General features: G+C 45.1%; 1 protein-coding gene across 1 annotated transcript in view; it reads left to right on the forward strand.

Annotated features, from left to right (window-relative positions):
* The window catches only part of VOPP1 (VOPP1 WW domain binding protein), a 54592-nt gene extending 42193 nt beyond the window's left edge, over positions 1 to 12399 (forward strand). Inside the window, exons 8-10 of the mRNA XM_038760084.1 lie at positions 1916 to 1993; positions 4264 to 4400; positions 12128 to 12399. Of these exons, the coding sequence (XP_038616012.1) occupies positions 1916 to 1993; positions 4264 to 4400; positions 12128 to 12309 (397 nt within the window). The 3' untranslated portion in view covers positions 12310 to 12399. The remainder of the gene's footprint in view (positions 1 to 1915; positions 1994 to 4263; positions 4401 to 12127) is intronic.
* The last annotated feature ends 2371 nt before the right edge of the window (positions 12400 to 14770 follow it).

Consider the following 14770-nt stretch of genomic DNA (forward strand, 5'->3'; position numbering starts at 1 on the left):
GTACATACCTATTCTATTTATTTTATTTTGTTAGTATGTTTGGTTTTGTTCTCTGTCTCCCCCTTTTAGACTGTGAGCCCACTGTTGGGTAGGGACTGTCTCTATTTGTTGCCAATTTGTACTTCCCAAGCGCTTACTACAGTGCTCTGCACACAGTAAGCGCTCAATAAATACGATTGATGATGATGATGATAGAGTCAGAGGACCTGGGCTCTAATCCCAGCTCTACTGCCTGCCTGCTGTGTGACTTCGGGCAAGGCACTTAACTTTCCTGTACCTCAGTTACCTCATCTGTAAAATGGGGATTAAGACTGTGAGCCCCATTTGGGACATAGGTCTATGTCCAACCTGATTACCTCATATCTACCCCAGTGCTTAGGACAGTGCCTGGCACATAGTAAGTGCTTAACAACTACCATTAAAAAAAAAGTCACTGGGACGTTACTTCGATAGGATACATCTTTTTCTAATTTTGGTGGGTGCGTTGCAGGCCACTTTTAAGCAGTCTATCACACTGCCACTGGACCTCATGCCAGAAGGTTAATTTATTCTTTCATTCATTCATTCAATCGTATTTATTGAGCGCTTACTGTGTGCAGAGCAGGGCTCAGGCCTGACACTTCTGAAACTGTCAATTAATCGTCCTGGTACCTCTACAACTACTGTTGCAGTTAAAGAAAATGAATTTCTTTTAAATTAGCCTAGTGCTATCAATTCTCCAAGTTATTTAATCTGGTGAGAGTTACAAATAGCAGCAACTCGATACCATAATTTTCCTCCTCTTTCTTCTCCTCCTTCTCTTCCTCCTCCACTTATGTATCTCAGTAACTAATTACTATCGTAGTAATTATTACAACCCAGCCTGTACACTTTGCTGTTCTAATGCCAACCTACTCACTGAACCTCAATATAAGAAGGGAGTGGGAGAAGAGGGAAGGCCTCTTGGACGAGATGTGCTTTCAGTAAGGCTTTGAAGGAGGGGAGGGTAATTGTCTGTCAGATCTGAAGAGGGAGGGTATTCCAGGCCAGGGGCAGGATGTGGGCAACAGGTTGGCAACAAGATAGACAAGACCACAGTACAGTGAGAAGAAAATACGATTGATTGATTGGCATCAGAGGAGCAAAGTGTGCCCGCTTGGTTGTAATAAGAGAGTAGCGAGGTAAGGTAGGAGGTAGCCAGATGATTGATTCCTTGTCAATTCAGAGACTGGCACTTCTTTCTTTTCAAATTAAGAACTACTGTCTGATGTAGTGTACTAAAAGGTATCATATCATGGAATAAAAGGGTGTTATAAAAGGCAGTTTTTTCCATATACTCCAGAGTAGAACAGATTTTTATTTTCTCATCTGCAGATGCACGTAACAACCCTAGGGCTTCTTAAGGAGGTGATTCCAAGGCTGATGAGCAGTGAAAAAGGAATTCAGTTTTGCTCTGTCATAATAATAATAATAATAATAATAATAATAATAATAATAATGTTGGTATTTAAATGCTTACTATATGCCTAGCACTGTTCTAAGTGCTGGGGGTAGATACAAGGTAATTAGGTTGTCCCATGTAGGGCTCACAGTCTTCATCTCCATTTCACAGATGAGGGAACTGAGGCCCAGAGAAGTGAAGTGACTTGTCCAAGGTCACACAGCTAAGTGGCGAAACAGCCGAAAAGTGGCGACACAGTCACAGTCTTCACTGACCTGATGAACTCTGGCTAGGCTGTCATCACCGGCTTCATTTACCTCAGAGGCTGTATTAACGAGCTGCCAGCTTATCTCCCTTTTAAACAACTGACTTTCAAGGCCCCCTGGCCTCTGAGAGTCCATTTCATCTTTACCTCTGCACCTCTGATTCACAGGCGATCTCACCTTAAACAACAGACCAGCCCCCAAACTGTGTCTTTGCTTTTTCCTGTTGCAGATGCCGCTCCTATGAAGACTGCTGTGGGTCTAGGTGTTGCGTGCGGGCTCTCTCCATTCAGCGACTATGGTATTTTTGGTAAGCCAACCCTCTTTGCGTTTGCAGATTGGCGTTTTGGTGGTAGTTGAGCTTTGTCTCTGAGCATTGCAGAAAGTAGAACCTTCATTCATTCAATCGTATTTATTGAACGCTTACTGTGTGCAGAGCATAGTACTAAGCGCTTGATCGTTATCATCATAACCCACGTTCCTTCTTACAGTGTTTGTGTCCACCAGGTAGGACAGGAATAACGTGGAACTGGAGATTCATTGGGTTGGCTTCAGAGTGCTGCCATAGAGATACTTTACTGATGAATTAAACATCCTTAATTTCAGTCAATCAGTCAGTGGTATTTGTGTAGAGTTTATGTAGAATTTAGAGAAGCAGCGTGGCTCAGTGGAAAGAGCCCGGGCTTTGGAGTCAGAGGTCATGGGTTCAAATCCTGGCTCCACCAATTGTCAGCTGTGTGACTTTGGACAAGTCATTTAACTTCTCTGGGCCTCAGTTACTTCATCTGGAAAATGGGGATTAAGAATGTGAGCCCCTCGTGGGACAACCTGATCACCTTGTAACCTTTCCAGTGCTTAGACCAGTACTTAGCACGTAGTAAGCGCTTAATAAATGCTATTATTATTATTATTATTATTATTGCTATGTGCAGAGCCCTGTACTAAGTGCTTGGGAGAGTACAGTGCATTTGCAGATAGGTTCCCTGACCATATCTGTATATATTGGTAATTTATTTATTTATTTTTATTAATGTCTATCTCCCCATCTAGACTGTGAGCAGGAACATGTCTGTTGTTATATTGTACTGTCCCAAGAGCTTAGTACGGTGCTTTACACACAGTGAGCACTTAATAAATATGATTGAATGAATGAACGAGTTTATAATCTAGAGGGTTTTCTTAATTTGGTAGTACTCCACATGTTCCTGGATCTCTTCAGCTTTGATGCCTGACCTGGTTTCTTACCTTGCCCAGTAGTTTGCAGGTTTTCCTGGCCATCTGTTGTGTTGTGATAATGAGGCTCCACAAGGGATTGTCTTTGCATGCCTCTTTTTACTGAAAGTAGCTTTTTAATCTTGAAGACCTAGAAAACCAGCCCAAATGTGAGGCCAAGGTTCTTACATGGGATGTGGAGCTGGGGAGATTGAGGAGCTGGCTCGAATGCCCTCAGGTGACATTCACCTTCCCTCACATATCCCCCGGCACTCTGCTTCACATCCACTCTATTCCTGCTTTAAGAAGTCTGACTATATTCAGCCCTGGTATGCTGGGATAGTCCGGGATTTTTATAGACTGCTCCTGGCAGTTTAAAGAAAAATAAACAAATTTTCCAGAACTGGGATTCTCTTGGATGAACCAGTCAGGCTACTGTACACTGGTCTGTATATATGACTGATTGACCTGTATATATGTATATATGTTTGTACATATTTATTACTCTATTTTACTTGTACATATCTATTCTATTTTATTTTGTTAATATGTTTGGTTTTGTTCTCTGTCTCCCCCTTCTAGACTGTGAGCCCACTGTTGGGTAGGGATTGTCTCTATATGTTGCCAACTTGTATTTCCCAAGCACTTAGTACAGTGCTCTGCACACAGTAAGCGCTCAATAAATACGATTGATTGATTGATTTGCCCTCAGAGGCTCCCGTTCCCTCTAAGTGACTGGGCAAATCTTGCCTTTCAGCATTCTGGGACTTTAAGTTCAGCTTCCTGTGTCCTCTCTATTCCTCTTCCAGAGCTCCTTCTCCCACCCCATCCCTGCAGGAAATGCTTGGCGTGCATTTCTAGAGTCCCGAGAGAAGCCTGGGCCATGCATGTTAGACGTGTTGGGCAGAACTCCCATGTGGAAACTTTTTCCACACGGGTGGTAGAATCCGGGGTGATTTACCAATAATAATAATAATAATAATAATAATGATGGTATTTGTTAGGTGCTTACTATGTGCAAAGCACTGTTCTAAGCACTGGGGAAGATACAAGGTTATCAGGTTGTACCACATGGGGCTCACAGTCTTAGTCCCCATTTTACAGATGAGGGAACTGAGGCCCAGAGAAGTTAAGAGACTTGTCCAAAGTCACACAGCTGACAAGTGGCAGAGCTGGGATTCGAACCCATGACCTCTGACTCGAAAGCCCATGATCTTTCCACTAAGCCACAGCTGCTTCTCTAATGAGAGCTGGAAGCTATTCCCATTGGCATTCCCCAGTCCCTAGCCTGTAGACTCCAGATTCATTTTTCAGGAGTTCTCCGAATCCCAGGCATAACTTTCTTTCTTCTCTCCTCCTGCCATTCAGGTTTCTCCTGATGATGGGTGTTCTTTTCTGCTGTGGAGCTGGCTTCTTCATTCGAAGAAGGATGTATCCTCCCCCACTAGTAGAAGAACCTACGTTCAACGTGTCCTATACCAGACAACCCGCCAACCCTGCAGCAGGTCAGTCGGTTAACTCGCTCCATCCTTTAACCCAGGGCTTGAGGAGGATATGGTTACGGAGTGGGCTGTGTGTAATAAAATTCAGGTCATGGTTCTGAAATTGCTCGCCATGGGGGACATGAAAGCCTGTGCCATGGAGGTGCCCCAAAACATTGCTGGACTTTCACAGTATGTTATCCCAAACGGAAGGGTCACCATTTCAAGGTGCAAGTCTTGTATCTCTATTCTCTATGAGGGAGGAAGGGAGAGTAAGCTCTCTTGAACTCATTGGGAAGGGTTTCTTGGGAACGAGAATGTATTATATACCTTTCCTTCTACTGTGCATGCATGTGTATACTCACACTCACTCTCTCTTTCTCTCTCTCTCTCCCGAGGAGCTGGGTCTAGACTGCAATGACCTCAAGGGAAGTAGCATGGCCTAGTGGAAAGATCATGGGCCTGGGGAGTCAGAGGACCTGGGTTCTAATCCCAGCTCTGTCAGTTGGCTGCTGTGTGACCTTGGACAAGCCACTTAACTTCTCTGTGCCTCAGTTTCCTCAACTGAAAGATGGGGATACAAAACCTATTCCCCCTCCTACTTAGACTGTGAGCCCCCTATGGGACAGGCACTGTGGCCTGATTAATTTGTGTCCTCCCTAATGCTTAGAAGCGTGCTTGTCACTTATTAGGTGCTCAGTAAATACCACTGATTGATGGCTTGATTGTTCATGGGAAGGATGTTCCTGGTGCTCCAGGAGGCTGAGGGGGACCAGGCTAAGGTCTTTATGTAGAGAAGCAGCGTGGCTTAGCGGAGAGAGCCTGGGCTTGGGAGTCACAGGTCGTGGGTTCTAATCCAGGCTCCGCCACTTATCAGCTGTGTGACTTTGGTTAAGTCACTTCACTTCTCCGTGCCTCAGTTCCCTCATCTGTAAAATGGGGATGAAGACTGTGAGCCCCACTTGGGACAACCTGATTAGCTTGTAACTACCCCAGTGCTTAGAACAGTGCTTGGCACATAGTAAGCCCCTAAAAAATACCATCATTATGTACCCTTCTATATTCCTTCCAGTCAGTTTTGGAGGATGCAATTGCTCTTCATCAATTTTTAAGTCTTTTTATCTTTTACCCAGCAAGGTCTGTCAACCGAGATTCCCACCCAAACTGAGTAGGAGCTGTCTGTCCTTCAGCCAAATAAGCCTTTTGAACTGAACAGTTAAATTGCTTGCCAATATCTTTTGGTTTTATTATTTTCCATTTAGAAAACATTGATTGTGGTTGTAGCAATTTTTTTGGTTTGTTTCTAGATATAAAATCCATAGAGATTATTGACTTTATTCCAACCCAAAACATCTCATATGAGTAGAAATGGTAGTAGTAGAGGAAGTAGTAGTAGTGTGACCTAGTGATAGGAGTACTGACTTGGTAGAGGACTTGGGTTCTAATCCTGGTTCTGCCACTTGTCTACTATGTTACCTTGAGCTGTCACTTCACTTCTGTGCCTCAGTTTCCTCATCTGTAAAATGGGGATTCACTGCCCGTTCTTTCTCCAACCTAGCCTGTGAGCCTCATGTGGATCAGGGACTCTTTCTGACCTGATTAACTTGTGTTTGCCCCAGTGCTTAGAACAGTGCTTGACACCTGGTAAGTGCTTAACAAACTCCATGATAATAGTAGTAAGGATCTTTATTAAGCTTTTTATGCAGAGCACTGAAGTAAGCACAGGGAAAGAATACATAGGTGGGAATTAGACATGGCTCCTGTCCCTCCGGGTGCTTGCAATCTAAAAATACAAAAAAGGAAGGAGATTGGTGACAGATACATAAGGAGAGATGAAACAAAACACTAAGACAGCATATGAGCTCCTTAACTTCAGCATAATGAGGATCCTGCTATAGGAGGAAGGAGAGATACCAGGAGAGGTTGTGAGGGGGATAAAGACTCTGCAGTTAATTTATCGGGCTTCATCCAGAACGTGGGGCTAGCCCAAAACCATGACCTTGTGGACTCTTCCGTAGGAGTTGTGGGAAAAGCTGCCGGGATCAGTTATCCTCAGATCACTGGCTCCCGAGAATCCAGGTATTCTGCCAAATAATACCTTTGTGTGTGTTTGTGGGGTAAAGGGATCCAAAAGGGAAGGGGCTGAGAGAGGTTCTAAGGATCAATAGCTAATGAACAAATTGCAGCAAAGGGGAATCAAATTCAGGCATGTGCACATACATTATGTCTCAGGGAGGAGGGCTGTTTCCACAGCATTAAATTTGCAGATCTGGAGAGGGAAGAACCCAGAGGAAGAAGACTGGGAAGAATCAAACACAGACTGACAGCGAAGCTGACTCTAGCTTGTGTTCTCTGGGCAGCAGATTGTTGCCGTACCAATGTGAGGTGAGAGCAGCATTTGCTTGTTCAGACAGACAGAGCCCGGAGCTGTCAGAAACAAGAAGATTTTAATTTTGCTGGTCCTCTGGGCTCCCTGTGATTTGTTCCAAATACAGGAATTCATCTTCTCACTTACTCCAAGGAATCATCTCCCACACACACCATACGTGGTCAAGATTGAGTGAAAAGATGCAATTATCCCCACTAAAGGGACTGATTTAGTGTCTTTGCCTCTCTTTTGAAAGCTCCAGTAGCCATTCTTCTGGTGAGTCAGAGCTGCTTCCTACATCGAGCCCTTTGCCAGCCTGTCATTTTTTCCCCTCTGATTAGAAGGTAGACATTTGCAGTCACCTTTCAATTTTCATCTGTCTTGTTGGCATCTGTGTATGGCTTGAACAGTGACCCCTCAATGCGTCCTGGCGATAGAAGCGTTTCAGAACACATCAGCCTTTGTTCCATACCAGTTTACAAGTCTGAGTTTTTTCCCCCCCAAAACAATAGCTGTTGATTTGTCCTCAGCACTCCTGGAGACAGGAGATGGACATAATTGCTTGGTTGTGGCTTGAGTGGAATGAGGAAAGGGGAGTATAAAGATATAATGAAACAGTTGGGATCTAAATTGATTGCGAAGGCTGGCCAGCTTTCTCTGCTTCAGAATATCTATGTGTATGTTTGTGGGGCACAAGGATTCCCCAAAAAAGAGGCTGAGAGAGGTTCCAAGGATCTATAGCTAATGAACAGATCCCAGCCAAGGGGAGTCAAAATTCCATCATTTGCACCTTCAGTTTGTCCGGTGGAGAAGGACTGTTTGTACTGAATCAAATTTGCAAATCTGGAGAAGGAAGAAGCAACGTGGCTTAGTGGACAGAGCACAGGCTTGGGAGTCAGAGGTTGTGGGTTCTAATTCCCTGCTCCGTCATTTGTCTGCTGTGTGACCTTGGGCAAGCCACTTCACTTCTCTGTGCTTCAGTTCCCTCATCTGTAAAATGGGGATGAAAACTATGGGCCTCACGTGGGGCAACCTGATTACCATGTATCTAGAGCAAGGTTAGAACAGTGCTTGGCACATAGTAAGCGCTTAACAAATACCATAATTACTATTATTATTCCTGAATCACTGCTTCAGTTGATGGCCTCATCCATATTAAAGATGTCAATAATTTCCCCAGTTTTTGAAACTGAAAGTGAGATAGTATGGTTTGAATGCTCTATGTCTAACCAGGACTGGAAACCTCAAGATTATGATTATTCAATCAATCAGCCATATTTGTTGAGCACTTACTGTGTGCTAAATGCTTGGGAGAGTACAATACAACAGAGTTGGTAGACACATTCCCTGCCCACAATGAGCTTACAGTCTAGAGCTGTCACCCCTTAATGACCATGGGGCTACTAGCCAGGGCTAAGGACAAATTGCCATACCAGTACCCCAAATCACTGCCCAGGCCGAAAATTCAGCTGTCACAAAGCCCAGTCGCTCTATCCCAGAGCAGCAGCAGAAAGGAATGCTTTTCAGAGCATACTGGATACAGTGCAGGCTGTAAAAATAGAAAGTTGATCCTGTACTTTGATATAGATAAGAAACTACATCATCTGGATATTTACTGCCTTGTAGTACATTCATCCTCCAGAGTCTTAACAAAATTCACCTCTGAACAGTCGGAACACTTTATCTCTAAGGCTCTGTAAGTGCTCTGCCAATATTAGCATATTTCTTCTACCCTTCACTATGGGAGATGGCAACAGCAATTCCATTTTAAAAGGAGACACTTAGCTTGTATCTACACAATGGTAAGCATTTGGGGATTGAAGCCAGTGGCTAGAGATACGAGTGATAAATTCCTTAAGTTTTGGTATTAAGGCATTTTTTTTTTCAAACTAGTATGCCCTGCTGAACTGAAGGCAGGAGTCAAACCCAGCTCTGCTACTCTTGAACTCTGTGGCTGTGGGCAAGCCCAATTAAAGGGTGGCAGAGTGGTCTGGTGACAGAAGCAAGGGGACTGGAGTGGGGACATGTGGCTTCTCGTCAGATCTCTGGTTTTAATTAGTGTCAGTTTTCCCGCCTGCAAAAGGGGGATAATAATATCTCTGCCTCTCCCTTCTTCCCAGTGGTGCCAGGAGGATAAAATTGAGGTAATAGATGCGAAAGCATTTTGAGTTCCTAGGAAGAGGTGCTGTGGAAATCCCAGGCAGTGTAGTCGTATGGTCTAAGGGCTGAGCACAGTTTTAATGAGCAGGTGAAGTGGTGGAGGTGTGCACGGGGAGCCTCATTAACATGTTGTGTTCATTCAGTCATGTTAACAAGCTCATTAGCTTGCGTGAGATCATGCAGGGATCCCCAGCCTGCCATTAGCCAGGTGACGGCCTGCCTATCCTCAGGAGTCGGGGTTTTCCGGGGGGCGGGGGGCAGAAACTGGCGTTGCCCTGACCCAGATTTATACTCCATGGAAGCACCAGGATCTCACTGGTCTCTCCCCCATCCCTGGAGGAAGACTCATGCTGTCTTCCCAGAGAATCAGGAAGGATGTGACTGTTGCTAGGGTTGGTCCTGTGATGGTCAGGAGCCACTTGGAGGAGGAAAACTTTCAGCCTTTGGCCGGGGGGGGCAGATCATTATTATTGTTATTATCATTATTATTATTAATGTTAAACACTGTTCTAAGCTCTGGGGTAGATACCAGTTAATCAGGCTGGACACAGTCCATGCCCCACTCTTAATCCCCATTTTACAGATGAGGTAACTGAGGCCCAGAGAAGTGAAGTGACTTGCCCAAGTCCACTCAGCAGACGTGGATTAGAACTCAGGTCCTTCTCACTCCCAGGCCCGTTCTTCTGAAGGCCACACTGCTTCTGAATGCTCTATGATCTTGTGGTACACCTGGCTACAAGGGTAAATATATTTGCAGGCCTGGTCAATTACTCTTTGTCTTTTAAATGGTATTTAAGCGCCTACTGCATGCCAGGCACTGTATTAAGTACTGGAGTAAATACAAGATACAATTTATCCATGTTCCACACAGGGCTCCCAGTCTTAATCCCCATTTTACAGATGAGGTGACTGAGGCACAGAGAAGTGAAGTGACTTGTCACACAGCAGGCAGGCTGTGGTGCAGGAATTAGAACCCAGATCCTTTGACTCCCAGGCTTGTTCTCTCTCCACTAGGCCACACTACTCTTGGAGGGGCTGGCTCACCTAGTGACTTCAGCTGGAGCACAGGCCATTTTGAAGAATTGGAACGAAAGGGAGGGAAGAGGGGGTTAAAATCCGCAGTTGGGGGATGTTTTCTTTCTCTGCCTCTCTGGCTGCAGCTATTACAGAGGAAAGCTTATCTTGGGGTCACAGACATCACATCATGACAAACGATGAGATTCACGGTCTCCAATTTTACCCTGCAGCTTCAGTCAGACTAACCAAACTCTTGGGCAAATGCAGGCTTCTTTGTTAACTCAGAGAAGGGAAATGTCAGCTGTGTTTTCTGTCCTTTTTGTCCTCCTACCCTGTGTCTGAGAATTTACATGATGGTTCTGTCAGTTCTCCCTTAGTGATATGCACTCTCTCTCTCTCTCTCTCTCTCTCTCTCTCTCTCTCTCTCTCTCTCTCGTACTTATTCTTTGAGAACCAACATCTCTGTTCACTTTAAATGTGGAACCCTAAAGGTACTTGGGGTTTGATCAATGCCTTTGTGGGCTAAGAATTTAATATTGCGTGATAAATCCAGACCACTGGGAGATTTAGGAGAGCAGGGGAGTTCTAGTAATAATAATAATGATGGCATTTTTTAAGCGATTACTATGTGCAGAGCACTGTTCTAAGCGCTGGGGGGGATACAAGGTGATCAAGTTGTCCCACGTGGGGCTCACAGTCTTAATCCCCATTTTACAGATGAGGTAACTGAGGCTCAGAGAAGTTAAGTGACTTGCCCAAGGTCACACAGCAGACATGTGGCGGAGCTGGGATTCGAACCCATGACCTCTGACTCCAAAGCCCGGGCTCTTTCCACTGAGCCATACTGCTTCTCTAATGTTCTAATGTTCCTTCTTCTATCTTTCTCAAAGAAGAAAGCTCTTTCCGGAGGTCTCACAACAATTTTATTTCCCTTTCACCTATTTTCATGACTTAGGCGGATGCTGTTTTACTTACAGTTCCCTCCATGCAGAAAATCAGAGGATGAAATCAATAATATGTTTGCCATTGATTTTTGAAATTCTCAGGTGACAATGCTGGAGAAATAATAACCCCATCATAACATTCGAGCGGTAGCCTGATTGAAAGGAAATTGACCCTGGGAAAATGGAAACCACATAGCAGTATGTTCAGCTGTAAAAAGTGCTTTAAATCGTGTTTGAAAAACAAGAACAATTACCTGGAGGGATTCTGCCAAGAGACAGGCACTCTATCCAGTGACCCCCAAAATTTGCACTAGGGTGTACCCCAAACTGGAGATATATTTGAAAATCAACACCCTGTCCCCCCTCAAATTCCGGCCCCTCAGGATGGTGAGTCACCTATCACAACATGGACACTGGAATCTGATTTCTTCTCCAGTGAACGCAACTGGAAACAGCACAGTTTCCTGAGCTCAGCCTATGGCTGCCCTCCGGCAGAGCAGGGACGGCTTGTCACTATTTATTGTTACGTTGTACTCTCCGAAGTGCTTAGCACAGTGCTCTGCACACAGCAAGCGCTCCATAAATACGATTGAATGAATGAATGGTGAGATTGAAAACCAGCCCGGGAAAGTTGTAGTCACTGGCTGCTGGCAGCAGCGTGGCTCAGTGGAAAAAGCACAGGCTTTGGAGTCAGAGGTCATGGGTTCAAATCCCGGCTCCACCACTTGTCAACTGTGTGACTTTGGGCAAGTCACTTAACGTCTCTGGGCCTCAGTTCCCTCATCTGCAAAATGGGGATGAAGACTGTGAGCCCCACGTGGGACAACCTGATCACCTTGTTAATTCCCCAGCGCTTAGAACAGTGCTCTGCACATAGTAAGCGCTTAATAAATGCCATTAAAAAAAATAAAAATAAAAAAAGTCGGCAGGCTCACCTTCAGCCCAGAGAACGGGTGGCTCCATTCTGTGGTTGACAGGGGCCTTCTTGGATGTCTGGTGCTGACTAGCAGCCTCTTCTCGTCTGTAAGCTTCCTCACAGTGTTAGACAATGTTTTGCCAATGCATCAGGCTCCGGTGGTGTTTAAATAATCATACTCCTGAGATCCCCTAATTGAAAATGTCACAACTGCACGTGGAGAGGAAGCTCTCGCTCAGCAAACATCCGCCGAAAGCGCGTCATACCAACTGTCTGGTTTGTGGGACGGCTCGTACTGCTGTTTTGGAACAGAGCACTAATTCACCCCTTGTTCTTTCCCCTCTAGGAGTGCAACAACCAGGGATGCCATATTACACTGACCCCGGAGGAGCTGGGATGAATCAGATGGCAATGGCTTTCCACGTTCAGCCCAATTCGCCCCAGGGAAATCCCGCTTACCCTCCCCCGCCCTCCTACTGCAACACACCACCTCCACCCTACGAGCAGGTGGTGAAGTCTTCGAAGTAACAGCTCCGCTGCCGGGTGACGTGACACGGAGGTGCGGAAGGCCCCACTGCACCGCAGGAGGAGAAAGCAGGGCGGAGGGGTGGACTCCCTGCTTGTTTGAGACTCTTGTTCTTTCTCTCCCCTCCCCATCCTCCCTTCACCCGCCCCCATCCACGTCAAATTGCAGAGGATGATCGGATGATCGTACGAGCCTTTGGGGGAAAATTTTCCTTTGATGTCTTCAAAGCAAGCACAATTTCCTCCTCAAGGCGTTTAATGGAAACCTGCATTTAAATACACACTCTTTATTTCTGACTTTTGTTTCGACAGGGATTATGTCCAAACGAGGGAGAGAAGTGGGAGGATATCTCCCTTCCTCCATTGGTGACACCGCAGGGCGGTAAACGGAGAATGGAAAAGAAAGGAAGAGAGGATGGCTGGAAATATCAGGGGGTGGGAGGGTGAGGCAAACCGTTCCTTTCTAGAATGTAGAGGCTGAGGATACCCCTCTGACTCTGGGTGGGAATTTCCACTGTTTAGGGCTGAACAAGACAAAGGAACAGCCAGGATCAACAAACCAACAGGCGGCTGAGCTGAGGCTTGGGAAATCCTCTGTGTTTGCGATTCCCCTTTTTCTCTGAGGAGGTGGGAAAAGAAAAGTAAGCCGAGACATCCATTTGGATGTCATTGTCCCTTACGACTCACCTGAGGCCTGACTCTTCCCTGTCAGCCCCACCTTCTGCTGTAAACTCGCTGTGGGCAGGGAATATATCTGTTAATTATTTTGTACTCTCCCAAGCACTTAGTACAGTGCTCTGCACACAGTGAATGCTCAATAATTATGATTAGATGAACAAAGATATGAGTAAACCCGTTGCGTAGAGCAAAATCCAAATTAAATGCTAAAAGTCCCAATCAGCTGCCTGCTGGCTTTTGAGGAAGACTAAAGATATTTGGATTTCAAGGAAAATTTTCTGCCCCTGAGCTGCAAATGGTTCGCTGCCTGGGGAAATCACTTTCCCTTAGGTCAGATTATTTTTGTTAGGGTACTTGTTGAGCCCCCGCTAAAGTGCCAAGCACTGAACTAAATGCTGAGTATATACAAGATAAACAGATTGGACACAGTCCCTGTCCCACACAGGGCTCAGAGTCTAAGTGAGGGGAGTAGGATTTAATCTCTATTTTACAGAAGGAAATTGAGGCACAGACAATTTGTGACCTGCCCAAAGTCACAGAGCAGAAGAGGGGTGGAGCCAGGATTAGAATCCAGGTCCTCTGACTCCTCATCTCAGACTCTTTTCACTAGGCCATGCTGCTTCCCAGCTTTCAGTTTCCCATTTGCTGTTCCCCTGGAAGAAGAGCACGGATCCAGAGAACGTTACATAGGTTCCATTAGCGGTAAAGAAAGAGTCTAATGTCATGAGGTAGGAAGTCTCCTCCAGAATTCCTGCTTACATTTGGATCTAGTAACCCCACTTATCCCCTGGCAGATCCTGTAACTGGTGAACAATGGATAAAGCAGCTCTCTAGGACTCGGGTATTTAACTAGGGATTTTTTTTGGCCACCGTGTAGTTCCTCTCTTTCTCCAAAAAGTGGGCCCTGGGTGTGGCCTCAGGGAGGCACACAATGCGTGTGCCCACAACTCCAGCCTTTAAGGGACAGATGAATCAATCCAAACTACAAAACATCAACTGAAGGTACCCAAGGAGCCCTACTAGAAGCAACTACATTGGCTCAGTAGGCGTGTGTGTGATCTCAGCCTGAATTTATTGGGCTTTGAACGGAAGGGCATTCTGGGAAAGAGATGATATCAAGAAGCCTTGGCTTAAAGTGGGATTTTTCCTTTAAACAAGGTGAGGTCTAGGTGAGAATGAAACAGATTTTATATGGCTTACCCAAGCTCCATATGTTCTTTGAAAATGACAATGCTTGCACAATAAATATCTGACCAGGGACAGAGTCTGTGTGTGATCTGATTATCTTGTTTCTGCCCCAGTGCTTAGTACAGTGCTTGGCCCATAGTACATGCTTAACAAATGCCACTTATTATTATTATTATTACAACCCAAAGACCACCACATACTCTGAGAGTCTAAGGGGACAAGACCAATCAGGTCAAGTGAATTTTCTTCTGAATTAGGAGTGTTGTTGGCCATTTTGAATTGATCTCCAGGTCAGTGCTGGATGACTTCATAAGGCACAGCATATTTGCCGCTCCTACATTTTATTTTCTATTTTATAGTCATATTTTACAGAATGAAACGGAATCTATTTAAAATCGCTAACCATTGTATCTGTGATGCTAACGCCTCATTAAGATTCATCTTAAAGTTTTGTGTTCTTTTTGTATTAAGCACTTACTATGCACCAGGCACTGCACTAAGTGCTGGGTTAGATACAAGCTAATAACGTTGGACACAGTCCATGTCCCACTTGAGGCTCACAGTTTTAATCCCCATTTTACAGATAAGGTAACTGAGG

Source organism: Tachyglossus aculeatus, chromosome 18, assembly GCF_015852505.1.
Source record: "Tachyglossus aculeatus isolate mTacAcu1 chromosome 18, mTacAcu1.pri, whole genome shotgun sequence".
NCBI lineage: Eukaryota > Metazoa > Chordata > Mammalia > Monotremata > Tachyglossidae > Tachyglossus > Tachyglossus aculeatus.